This window comes from Galeopterus variegatus, unplaced genomic scaffold, assembly GCF_000696425.1.
Source record: "Galeopterus variegatus unplaced genomic scaffold, G_variegatus-3.0.2 Scaffold869, whole genome shotgun sequence".
NCBI classification, from domain to species: Eukaryota; Metazoa; Chordata; class Mammalia; order Dermoptera; family Cynocephalidae; genus Galeopterus; species Galeopterus variegatus.
Genome location: NW_007726980.1, coordinates 266,302 through 278,616, shown reverse-complemented (window position 1 = coordinate 278,616; position 12,315 = coordinate 266,302). Strand labels below are relative to the sequence as shown.

Below are 12,315 nucleotides of genomic sequence, written 5' to 3'. Positions count from 1 at the left end.
AACACAACCTGGCCAGTGCAAAGTCTGTGGAAGTCTTATAGTTTAGACCTGTGTCAAAAGGACAAAACTGAGATCCAAAAAGTCTAGAAAAGTCTGTCCAAATTCACCTCCAGGAGGTGTGCAGTAGCCTTTGCATTTCCCTCATCTTTGCCCCGTGTTGCATACCCACAGCCTCCAGCCCACCTGGCCAGACAGGCCAGTAAGCCCTTTGAAGGGAGCCTTGCCAGGGGGCTGGGGCTCTGGGAAGGGCAGGGGTGTTCTCCACGGACCCCCGGCCCAGCATGTGTGTCTTCTTTGCAGGCCCAGCAACCATGGCCCATTACAAGACCGAGCAAGACTGGCTGATCCTCTACCTGAAGTATTTACTGTTTGTCTTTAACTTCTTCTTCTGGGTAAGTGAGTTCTGCACACACACCCCTTCCCCGAGCACGAATGAACCCAGCGACCTTGGTTTCTTGTGGGTCACCACCCTGAGGTTGATTTCTTCTAAATCAAAGACCAACCATGGGCAAATTCTACCTACTTTAAAGCAAATATGTGCATTTGTTATTGAGGGGGGAGGAAAGAATCTGGCCTGCGGTGGCATGGGATCCGTATCACATGGCATATGAACAGAGGCATAAACCCAGCAGCGGGCTTTGGGTTCCAGCCCCCATGCAAAGGGCTCATTCTTTTTTCCCTGCTAACTTGTTGCACCAGTGCCCTGTTGGAAATAGGACTGCCTGAAATAATGGCTTGTTTTCCACTGAAGCCCATTTGCTATTCATGGTGAGCATTCTCCAGGCCTAGGGCAGAGAAACGCAAGTCCTGAGGCCCGGGTGGCAGCTGCCGGACACTGGCATATGTGTGTTTTGTATTGCAGTCTCACTAAATTTGGGAGGGCTGGAGAGTAGCTTTGCGGTCAGCCGGACCTAGGCTCTGCCATCTACTGACGGGGTGGCCTTCAGCAACTTACTTAAGCTTGATGAGTCTGTTTTCCCAGCTACAATTCAGGGATAATTTCTAACCTCCTGGGGTTCGATAAATACAATATTTTGAATATATTAGATGTCGAATGCCTGAAAATACCACCAAATCAGCTGACCAATAGGGCAGAGCTGGTCTCCTGCTGACCATGGTCAGGGAGAATTCTCCCACGACAGTCAGAGGGTCTCAGAAAGGCAAACGCAAAGGGAAGACAGGTCTGCTGTTCAGGGTCTTTCCTGCAGGGCCTTGACTAAGATGGGGAAGGACCATGACATGGTGGTTTAGGGTGGCGGACACTGTGAGTCTTGTAGAACAGACAGTCAGTCTATTAAAAAGTGGAACGATCTGAGGTTTGTTTAAATGCTTCTTGCAAAGTTCATGAAATGAACAATAAAATTATTCGCAACTTTTATCTTCCTGGACAAGAGTTTCCTGGAATATTGAAGTCATGATGGTGAAGATGACAGAATAATAAAGCTGCATTGATGTGGACAGAGAATTGTGTGGGTGTCGCTTCTCAGAGATAAATTCTCTGAGGTGTTTAGGATTCTTACTGAGTGAGCCTTTCTTTTTAATTACAACTGTGTTTTCATAGATATGAAACTATGATAACTATATTATTATAAAAGTCTTATGTATGCACTGCAAATAATCTCCAAAAAACTGGAAAGAATAAGAAAATAAACACGCCCTTATCTCACTGTTAGTTTCCTAGGGCTACTGTAACAAAGTACCATACACTGGCTTTAAGGAACACAAGTGTGCTCTCGCACTGTCCTGGAGGCTAGAAGTGCAAGATTAAGGTGTCAGCAGGGCCGCACTCCCTGTGAGACTCTGGGGGGAATCTTGACCTTGCCTCTTCCCAGCCTCTGGTCACGAGTGGCAGTCGCTGGCAGTCCCTGGCAGTGTCTGTCGTCACCTGCTTCTCCCTGTGTCTCTCCACATGGCATTTTCCTCTTCTTATAAGGACACCAGTCATTTCGGAGTAGGGCCACCCTAATGACCTCATCTTACCTTGATGACATCTGCAAAAATCCTATTTCCGAATGAGGTCATGTTCACGGGTACTGGGGGTGTGGATTTCAACATATCCTTGGGGGACACAATTTGACCATACCACAGTGCTGTCCTAGGAATGACCACTGTTGACATTTCCTCTGGACTGCACTGATCAGGGAAAGACAGTCACTGCACTGTGGGACTGACAGTGGGGATCAAAATATTTGGAGAGAGTCCAAGATTTAGGAGGTAAAATGATAGGATTAGGCCCTTAACTGGCGGGGTTGAGAGGGAAGAGAGAGGTCTGGGATATACAGCTCCTGGGTGGGTGGCGGAGGTCTTCATTGTCACAGCAGATGGAACGAGAAGCAGTTTGGAGTCAGATGGCGGGGTCAGTCGAGTTGTCAGGAGTCATCTGAGCAGAGATGCCCAGGAGGCAGTTAGCTCATGGGTCCGGATCTCGAGAGAGCTAGGTCAGCCCCCAGACTTGGGGATTGTTGCCACCGACATGGCAGCTGCAGCCATGGAAGTAGGTGAGAAAGCCAGGGAGAGCACAGGGATTGAGAGAGAAGAGGGGCGAGATGGGGAGGCGGGCATCCTCGCGGGCCAGGCGTAGTCCAGGGTGGCCAGTGGGCCCCCTTTGCCCTAAACCAAGGGAGTTCCCAGGATGTGGGACTTTTAGTGCTGAAACAGGAAAGTCCCAGGCAACCCAGGATGAGTGGTCACCCTGGGGGAGTCAGAGGACAAGGCCCCAAAGGAGCCTGGGGAGGAGCAGTTGGGGAGGTGGGAGGGAAAGCAGGAGAGACATGCCTCGTGGGAGCTGGAGATCGGCGAGGGGCAGCCGTGTTGAATAAGGAAACATCAAGCATTCTGAGGCCCAGAAGAGGCCACCAGTTCAGCAGCAGAGTGGTGGCTGTGGTGAGTGCACTGTTGGGAGAGTGGTGGAGGGAATGGGACTTGGCGTGACCGCGACGGCACCCAGAAGAGGAGGCCAGTGGCTGGCAGCTGGTGTGGTGGCTCAGCCCAAAGTGACTGTGGAAGGGCCAGACCTTACACATCCTGCCTGTGCCACAGTCCCGTAGGAGGGAGCAGGCACTGGATACAGTGACCACCACCGGGTCCGTTCCAGCCAGAGAGGACCTGGCGTCTGTCTGTTGGGTCTTTGCGTTCATCTTGGAGCGCAAGAGAAGGACCTTTGGGTGGCAGCGCGTGCAGACAGGCAGCCGGGGCAGCACCAGCGAGGGGGCGCCCCCCCATATAGTCCTCCCTGCTCCCAGTTAAAAACACCCCTGCTCAGGGCCGGGCTGGCTCTAAACCCCTTTCCCGGGACCCACTCAGCTGCGCCTCATTCCCCTCGAGGGATGGTCGGCTTTTGAGGGTGCAGGCCTCAGTCTCCAATCTGCAGGTCCTGGCGTCCTGCACCCTGGACCCGCTACGAGCTCCTCAGACAAAGGCATGGGGCAGGCTGCTGTCTATCTCCTCCCAAGGCAGAGCCCAGAGTCCCGGGAATGGACCAGAATTCCCTGGGGAGGGGCTCTGTCCAGTGAGGATCCCTTCCCCACAAGAGAAGGTTTCCTCCTGACAGACATCCTGAGGTCCAGTGGCTGTCCTCCCATCTGAGTCTCGGGGGTTGTGACACACGCAGCAGGGCCCCCACCTAGCACCCCCACTGCCCGAGTGCAGAAAGCCGCCCAGAGAGAAGGACCCCTGGTCTTCCGTGGTGGCTGTGACACCCAGCATTTGTAAGGCGTTGATGGATAGTCACTGCCTGGGTCACCCCATGGGATCCTCAGGTCAACCCTGAGGGTCAGTATCACTGTTACCCTCATTCTACACGCAGGGAACACCCAGGTCTTCTAATACCAGGTCAATAACAATAACGGTAATTGAAAATTCATTGCACAATTTTTATTAAGCACCTACTAAGTGTCAGGCACGGTTCTGGGAGCTTGGGGTATGTCAGTGAGCAGAGTTCCCAGCTTTCCCGGATTTTCCCACATGGGCTTCCTCCGCACTTGCCCTCCCACTTCTATGGTCCTGTGTCACCCTCCCAGACCCACCAGCGGCTGTGCCAGCTCCGTTAAAGCCCCAGGTGACAGAGTGTGCGGCACTGTGTGCACAGCCCCGAGCTGGAGCCCAGCTACCTCTGAGCCCTAAGCCGCTGTGTGGGCCCCGTGCTCTGGGGCCCCTGCTGTGAGTCCTGCACTTTCCCACAGCATCTGTGAGGCAGGCCTGGGTCAGCAAGGCAGCAGAACACGCAGGGAAGACTCGGGCTCAGGTCTGGGTTCAAACGCAGACTCCGTCATGTATTTGCTGTGGGACATTAGGGGCTATGGACTGAGTCGTATCCCCGCCAAAATCCATGTGTTGAAGTCCTAACCCCCAGTGTGACTATATTTGAGATGGAGCTTTTAGGAAGTACTGTCAAATGAGGTCGTAGGGGTAGAGTCCTGATCCGACAGGATCGTGGCCTTGTCAGTAGAGGAAGAGCGTGAGATCCCTTCCTCTGCACGTGAGCGCGCAATAAAGGCCATGTGAGGACACAGCAGGACGGCAGCCGTCATCGAACCAGGAAGAGGGCCCCACCAGGAACTGAGTCAGTCGACACCTTGATCCTGGACTTTCCAGCCTCCAGAACTGTGAGAAATAAATTTCTGTCGTTTATGCCACCCAGTCTGCGGTGTTTTGTTATGGCAGCCTGAGCAGACTAGACGTTAGGCAAATCACTTCATCTCGCTGGGCCTTACTTTTTTCATATGTTAAAAGAAAATGCCAATACTCGTAAGAATTAGAGGTTAATATTTAGAAAAGCATTTAGCAGAGTTTTTGGCACATGCTGGGTACTTAGCTACTGCGCATGAACTATTACGATTAGACGAATGGGCACGCCTCGCCTTCACAGCTCTCTCCGTCCATTGCACTGGCTTTAAGACTTAGGGGATCATGACCCACGTAAGAAACACATAGAAGCTTCAGAAATGCTTACATGAAACGTTGTTCACGAAACTAAACTTATCCGTAATGTATGATGCACTCTGGCGTTTTTCTGCTATTTTAATCTTAATTTTTTATTTTTACTTTTTTTTAGTGCAGGTTACAATCCACAAAATTTTATTAATGGGTCACATTCCGAAGTTTGAAAAGCCCAGAGCAGTCCCCACCTCCACCCCGACATGGGCAGAATGTGGGTGGCATATTTTCTGTCACCCATCCCTGACTCCACTCCCCCCTTGCATTTCAGTTGTCCCCGCGTTGATGACGATGATGTTCTGAGCAGGGGAGGCACCCTCAGACGTAGCTCCGGGTCAGGAACCAAAAACGCCAACACTTTCTTGCCTCCTTTGTCACCCTAAAAAGGAAATATGGCCCACGCTTTCCTTTGTGGCCACCTGGGACATGCTTTTCTTCCCCTCCCTTTCCCTACGCAGTTCCCATCACCCCTGCAATGTTGTCCTCTAATTTACTGTTTTAATTAGCTGTTTGGCTGTGTTAATAATCCAACCTCCCTGGAGCTCTGCCAGGCTATAGGGAGAGTTGAGGGAGCCGCTGACTCCCTTGCTGGAGAGGCTGCCTCTGCTCCAGAAGCCCCATCCTGCCCAAGTCCCGGCTGAGAGCCTGGTACTGCCCATGGGGGCTGGGAGTGCCCAGCCTCCAGAAGATCCCCCAAGGGAGACACGGGGCCACAACAGGTGGCAAGAAGAGGAGGACTCAAGCACAAGCAGAGCAGTGATCCTTCAGCACTCGGGGAGGAGGGACCTGCTCACTTCCATGCCGAGGCTCGAGAGCCCTTCACTTCGCACGTCATCGACCCAGTGAGCGTGGTCTCTGCCTACCTCCCAGGGCACGCCACCTGAGAAAGAACAGGCAAGGGCCCCAGGGTTGGTTTTTCTGCTGTGCCCCTTCATGAAGTGCTGAGTGGCCTTGGACCGCCATGGCTTTCCTGGCAGCTCTGCCTCTCTGTGCTGTCGGGTGGACAGGGTCACACTTGGGGGATGCACATTTGGTGTGCACAGGGCGTAGTGGGCGGGACAAGACAGGATGAAGCCTCGGTAACAGCTCTGAACTGCCCCTGCTGCAGCTCAGGAACGCTCGGCCTGGCTGTAGTCCAAACACCCCATGCCTTGCTTCCTGGGCAAGCAGCTTTGCTCGGGTCAGCAGCCCAGTCAGCAAAATGGGCACCAAACTGAACATTAAGATTCTCGAGCTCCAGTCCCCACTCTGCCCCTGGCTAGTTATGTAACCTCTGGGCCTTAGTTTCTCTATGCAGAATATAAAAGGGTCGGACTTGATTCCTTCCTTCCTTCCTTCCTTCCTTCCGTCCATCTGTCCATCCTTGGCATCTGACATGTGTAGCACTCTGCTGGGGACACTAAGATGAATGAAGTTTAATCAGGAGGCTAAAAGGGGAGACACACAAGGTAGCAAATAAAATGAGTAGGTGGTGATGAACGTAACTAGGACAGAGGACAGAATGCTTTACTGGGAGTGGGGACAGGGACTGCTCGGGGAAGGTTTCCTCTGGGTTCTGAGCTGGGTTTGAAAGATGGACAGGTGATCTGATTTCCTCCAGCTCCCGCCTCAGTGAGTCCCACGCCGTTTTGCTCTTGTTATGAGGGTAGAGAGGAGGAAGTAGTGCTCTGATTTATTTTATCAAGGGCTCTTTAAAACCAGGGAGCCAAGAACAGAGTGCCTCAAAGTGGGAGATGGCCCTCAGCATGACAAGCCTGTCCTGGAAGATTCAAGTCACACAGAATGGGCACCAAAGCCACAGGAACATGGGTAGAGCCAGGAGAAATGCTTGGGTAGCTATTCTTTCAACCCAGCCAGCCACAGGAAACTGAGCCTTGCTCAGACCTGGTTTCCTAGTCCTCTCCCTGAGCCCCCAGGCTATGTTTGCTCCCCAAATTAGACCCATTCTGTTCTCCTTCGTAGGGGAAATCGCCCTGGTGATTACTAATTCAGCGTCTTTCCAGTCAGTCACCTGCAAGTGCCACGAGGACAGGATGGTGTCAGGCTTGGGCCACACTGCAGCCCAAGGGCCTGGCATTGTCATGGTAGGTGGGGGCAGGTGTGGGTGAAGGAAACAGAGAAAGAGGATAATGAAGGATTAGTGTGGCATTAAGATCCCCTGGGTGTGTTACCTCAGGCTTTCCAGGGTCTTCCTAATGACCTGGAGAAAAGCCCATTCCCCTCTGGGACTCAGAGAGCCCCTCTAAAAATAAAAATGGACGTAGAGCAGGGAAGAGAAACACGAATTGTTGCCCCAGGAGTTCGGCAGACAGGCAGGTGTGGGAGCAGATGTCCTGATTTCCAAAGCTCTCTACACAAGTCCCATGCACTCAGTGTGGGCCTCCCGTGGGCCAGGCCACCCGCTGGGCCCGAGGTTCTGGGGGAGGCAGGGTGCACCCAGCTCCATGCACCCAGCTCCATGCTGAGGGGCTGCTGGGAGGAGGGGAGCAAGTGCACAGGAAGGTGTGCAGGAGAGTCAGAGCAGGCGTCCCACTTGAAATGGGCCTTGAGGGGTGTGTAGGAGTGCGGTGGAAGAGCAGGGTTGAGGAGAGCAGCGTGAGAAAGGGGGAAAGGAGTGAGAGGTGTGGAACTTGAGGCCCGGAGAGGCCATGAACTCACCCACATTCACAGCCAACACACAGAGGAGCTTGGACGCGGACGCCAGTCCATCCGGAATGCTTGGGACCACAGTGTTTTGGATTTCATATTGTTTTCAGGTTGTTGAATATTTATGGAAATACGGACTGGTTGAGTGTTCTTACTCTGAAAATCCAAAATCCGAAATGCTCCAGTGAGCATTTCCTTTGAAATGTTGGTGTTCAAAAGGCTTCAAATGTTAAAGCATTTTAGATTTCAGATTTTCAGATGAGGGATGCTCAACTATACCACCTTGGTTATTGGGCATCTACAATGTTTTCAAGAAGAGCAACTTCTTAGTTGAGGCCTACTAAAGCCCAGGTGTGGAGGAAGGAGAGAAACAAGATGGAGCCGTCGGGTGGGGGACAGATGTGTAGGGGTCTTGGGGCCATGCGAGGGAGTTTGGGCTCGGTGCTCTGGGTGGGGGCAGCTGGTGGAGATTTCCCGGCAGGGGTGCCGTGGCAGATCAGCACCTGACGCACAGGGTGCGGCCTCTGGGTGGAGCAGGAGCAGGAGCAGGAGCAGGAGCTGGAGGCGGGCTTGAGAGCAGACAGGAACTGGCTGTCCCTGGAAGGAGAGGAAGGGGTCAGGAGTGACCCGGCCTCCGGTCTGGGGTGGCGGCGACAAGCCATTGGTGAGACTGGCCAGGGGAGGAGCAGTGTAGATGACGAATGTGGCTCCAGATGGGTGAGCACCTACCCAACCCCAAACCTTTGCAGCCCGGCATGGTGCCGGGCACACAGCAGGGGCCAGCAAGCACAGATAAACCAATTGCACTGGCTCCTGCACACTTCCTGCCTCCCCGTGCCAGGGGCGCCCCTGCACTGAAGGCAGAGAGCCCTTCTACCCACGGGACCCTTCCTGATTGGGAGCCCCCTCGTCCTTCCCTACCCTATGGTAGCTTGACAAAGCAAAACCCCACAGTTCCTTTCACACCCTCTGCCTGCTTTCCTTCAGGTCTGCTGCCTTATTTCTGTCAGGCCCAAGCATGTGGGCTGCTTAGGTTAATCCTTCCCCATGATTGCATGAGGAACATTTTGGCAAGGTTTCTTTCCTATAAAATCACACTGCATGGGTGGCCGGCTTGTGTCCCTGCTGTCCAGCGTCTCCCTCTGCAGGGTTTTCTTGCTAATCAGCCACAGCCTATGGCTTTGAAAAACATAGTTAATATTCCACAGAAAACCAACCCAGTTTCTGTAAAGAGCCAAATACTGTTGAATCAACTCTGTGCAAATGGCCATAGAAATAGCTCCTTGGGGTCAGACCTGTCCCCGCCCCACCAGTCCTCCTGGTGCCTCTCTCCCTGTTCAGTTCCAGATGGCTTCAGTGAAAGCCAGAAGCCATTGGTCCAGAAGCATCTTGCTGGAGGTGTATTGGCACATGGTTGTCCCCATGGTACTAACAGTGACACGTCAACCACGTGGAAGGGACCTCAGAGATATTCCCATCCAGTGCCACCAACTTAACAGATGAAACTGAGGCTTAGAGAGGCAACTGTCTGTCCCACAGTCACAGTTAGTCAGGGGCATAGCCAGGGCTGGAACCCAGGCCTGCTGACTTCTGCCCTCCCGCAACACCCTCTGGTGACCCGTTCCAACATCCAGCAGTTTTAACTTTCCTGTCCAGAGGAATGGTGGTTTTCTAAACAGCTAGCCAAGTCCCAGGCAGGTCCCAGGCAGGAGGTCTCTGAAGGACTTGACAGCCACTTGCTCCTTCTGGCACACCATATCTGGTGTCCCCTTCAGACGCTACTTCCCCACCGGATGTAACACTCCAGGGATGTGCTGATTCAGCCTTACCTCCTGATTTCTTCTGGACTTCAGAACAGTGTGGACTTGTTGTTTTTTAGACCTTAGTCAGGGCAGCGTGTCCCTCCAGATCCCCGCCAGACCCTGCCCTGGGGCTGGGGCCCAGCTGCCGCCTGGCTGCCCTGCGGGCTCAGCCTGCTCCTGTGTGCCTGGCAGGTGCTCTGGCAGAACAGCGCTCCCTTAGTGAGATCAATACTGCTCCTCTCCTCTCTCTGGGAGCCACTTTTTTTCCTTTCTTACATAATCAGGTTTTTGCCACTTTAGGTTGACAATTCTGCTCCTCATTACCCGACTTTCTACCCCAATACTTCTACCGAAGAAAACACCCTAATGCAGACAGAGGGAAAGGATGGAGTTCAAGTCCCCGCTAAAGGTCAACAGTGCTCCAGGCAACTGCTCCAGGGGAGAGGGCCCAGAGCTTCAAGTCCCCTGGGACTGGCATGTCCAGGAGGCCTAGTGTGTGCTGTGAGATTCAGCACAGCGCTACTTACTGGGGGAAAGGGATGGGACACTTGGACCCCTGTTAATTAGGAAACCTAGGCCGTGGTTCTCACCCCTAGGACCACCGGGGGGATTTACAAAACAGTCATGCCTTTCTGCTCCCAGAGACTCTCATTGGCCTGGGGTGTGGCCTGGGCTTTCCACAGCTCCTCAGGCCTCGGGACACCGAGGTGGAGGAGGCCTTGGAGACCATCCAGACCAGGGCTCATTACGTGGTGCAAGAATGAACGTCAGCCCCTGGACCTGGATTATGTTTATTGTGTTGTCTTATGTGGATGATCGCCTCCCTGGGTAGGGGACCCAAACCTTTTTATCAGATTCTCAGTGGGTTCCATGTCCCCCAACAGGCCAAATATATCCCTCACGGTGGTCCCACATCCAGATGCTCAGACTATGCTCCGGTTTGGGGGAAACAGGGTTAACAAACCTAACAGATAATGTTCCTATTTCTATAAAGAAACTATACCCAGTAAAAGCCAAGTTTATCGGCTTTTTGCTGAAGTTAGATCAACTCAGTGTGGTCACACTGACTATCTCATGCTGTTCAGAATCGCTTCCTGGCACGATTATATGTCTTTGATTAATAAAAAATGAGAAATGGATTATTAATTAATGCACTGTGTTTGGAAGGCAAAAGCCCTCAAAACCGAAGATTCATGGGAAGAAGTAATCAAAGGGGTTCTTCGCGGTAACAGGTTGGGAACCACTGGTCTAATACAACTCCCTTACATGAGAGATGAAGAAACAGATCCAGAGAGTTAAGTTAAGGAACTATCTTTAGGTCACGCAGTTAGTTATACAAAGTTGGGACCTTTGCCCAAGCCTTCCAGGCATGCCACAGGGGACAAAAATAATTACATGCAGGATGTCTTGTTGGAAATCCTCACTTGAAATAATTCCATTGACCCAGACTCAGGAAATCTCTCTCTGGTCATGGAGGTTGTGTGGGCCACAGATAACCTGCACCTACACAGAGTGTGAAAAGTTATATATTCCAGGATTTCATCCAATCTAAGATATCATCAATTGGAAGATACACCATTGTTTTTTGTACCACCAAGAAAAGGTACTGACAAATATAAAATACCATGTATCATAAGATGCATGCCAATTTTAGAGATGTTAAAATGAGAGAAAAAATGTTCATCATGGAATCAAAGAAATTTAGCACATCAGCCTCTCCCGTTCCATTCCGAGCAGCACAGCAGCAGCCCCGTGTGATGTCCTTCCACCTGGTTCTCTTACCTGGTACAGGTGCCAATGAAGGTAAAGTGGCACTGTGAAGAAATCATATATATTTTAGAAAGCAGAAGTAAGTAAAGGAGCAGGCCCAGCCCACTCTGTGGGGTCCAGGGACAGAGTCCCGGATTTGCCCTCAGAAGACCTGGGTTTGAATCTCAATTCTCCTACTCTAACGACATCATCGTGGGCACATACTCATTCTCTCCATGCCTCAACTTCCTCATCTGCACAACAGAGATAATGTGGTGCAAAGCTCGTAGGAGATGGTCAAATGCACGTAAGCTGAGTGACACAGGTGCCTCGTGCAACTTATTGCTAAGAACCACCTTCCGTTGGCTCAGCTGAGGTCTGTGACTGCTCAGAACAGATCTGGGAATGGAGAACAGAAAGCAGGGCGGGCTACACAGAGTCGTGCCGGGGGCAATGGGGAACGCCTCACAGGGACAAGCATCAGAGGGTGTAGACAGAGCCCGGGGGTCTTCTCTAGGACCCCTTGAGGAAGCAGCCACCACCCATCAGAGGAAATGGAACCATCCTTAAGTGAGGCAGGGAGACTAGAGGGCAGACACAAGTCCACCGAGCAGGAGCAAATGGTAGAGATGGTCAAAGGTCGCACGGTCCTGTTCCCAAATCCGGGACAAACTCCCCTGACATTCCACATCTGGCACTTGAGCTTGAAGACACTCAGGCATGTGTGCACGCATGAACACGCACGCATGCACGCACGCACATTATGCTCTGCTGAGTATGAATCACAGAAAGGGTTATTTGGCCTCCCTGCAGAAAGAACCAGGCAAGCCGAGGCGCCCCAGCTAAGGAGGCATCCCTCAGACCTGCAAATCCACAGTGTCCTGTCCCTGCCCCTTCTCAGGACTGAAAGGGAATCTGTCCTCTTCCATCCTCCTGTGGTCCCACAGCGCTCCGGCTTGCCCAGCTGGCCTTTCCGTGATGGAGGCAGTGTGACGAGTGGGCAGCCCTGGGCTCTGAGCTCTTGTCCCGGCCCTGTTCCTAACTAGAGGCAGGACCTCGGCAATCCACCTTTCCCCTGGTGCCTCAGTTCCTTCATTGGTAGAACTGGGATAAGAGGCCCAATTGGGCTTCCCAGTTGGGCAAGTGTAAGGAGTAAACGGGGGCTGCATTCAAAAGTGCCCCC

At 52.5% G+C, this 12,315-nt stretch overlaps 1 protein-coding gene across 1 annotated transcript in view; it reads left to right on the top strand.

The window, feature by feature from the left end:
* Positions 1–311: 311 nt before the first annotated feature.
* Positions 312–12,315, top strand: part of TSPAN11 (tetraspanin 11) — a 42,536-nt gene continuing 30,532 nt past the window's right edge. The window contains exon 1 of the mRNA XM_008573047.1: positions 312–392. Coding sequence (XP_008571269.1) covers positions 312–392 — 81 coding nt within the window. The remainder of the gene's footprint in view (positions 393–12,315) is intronic.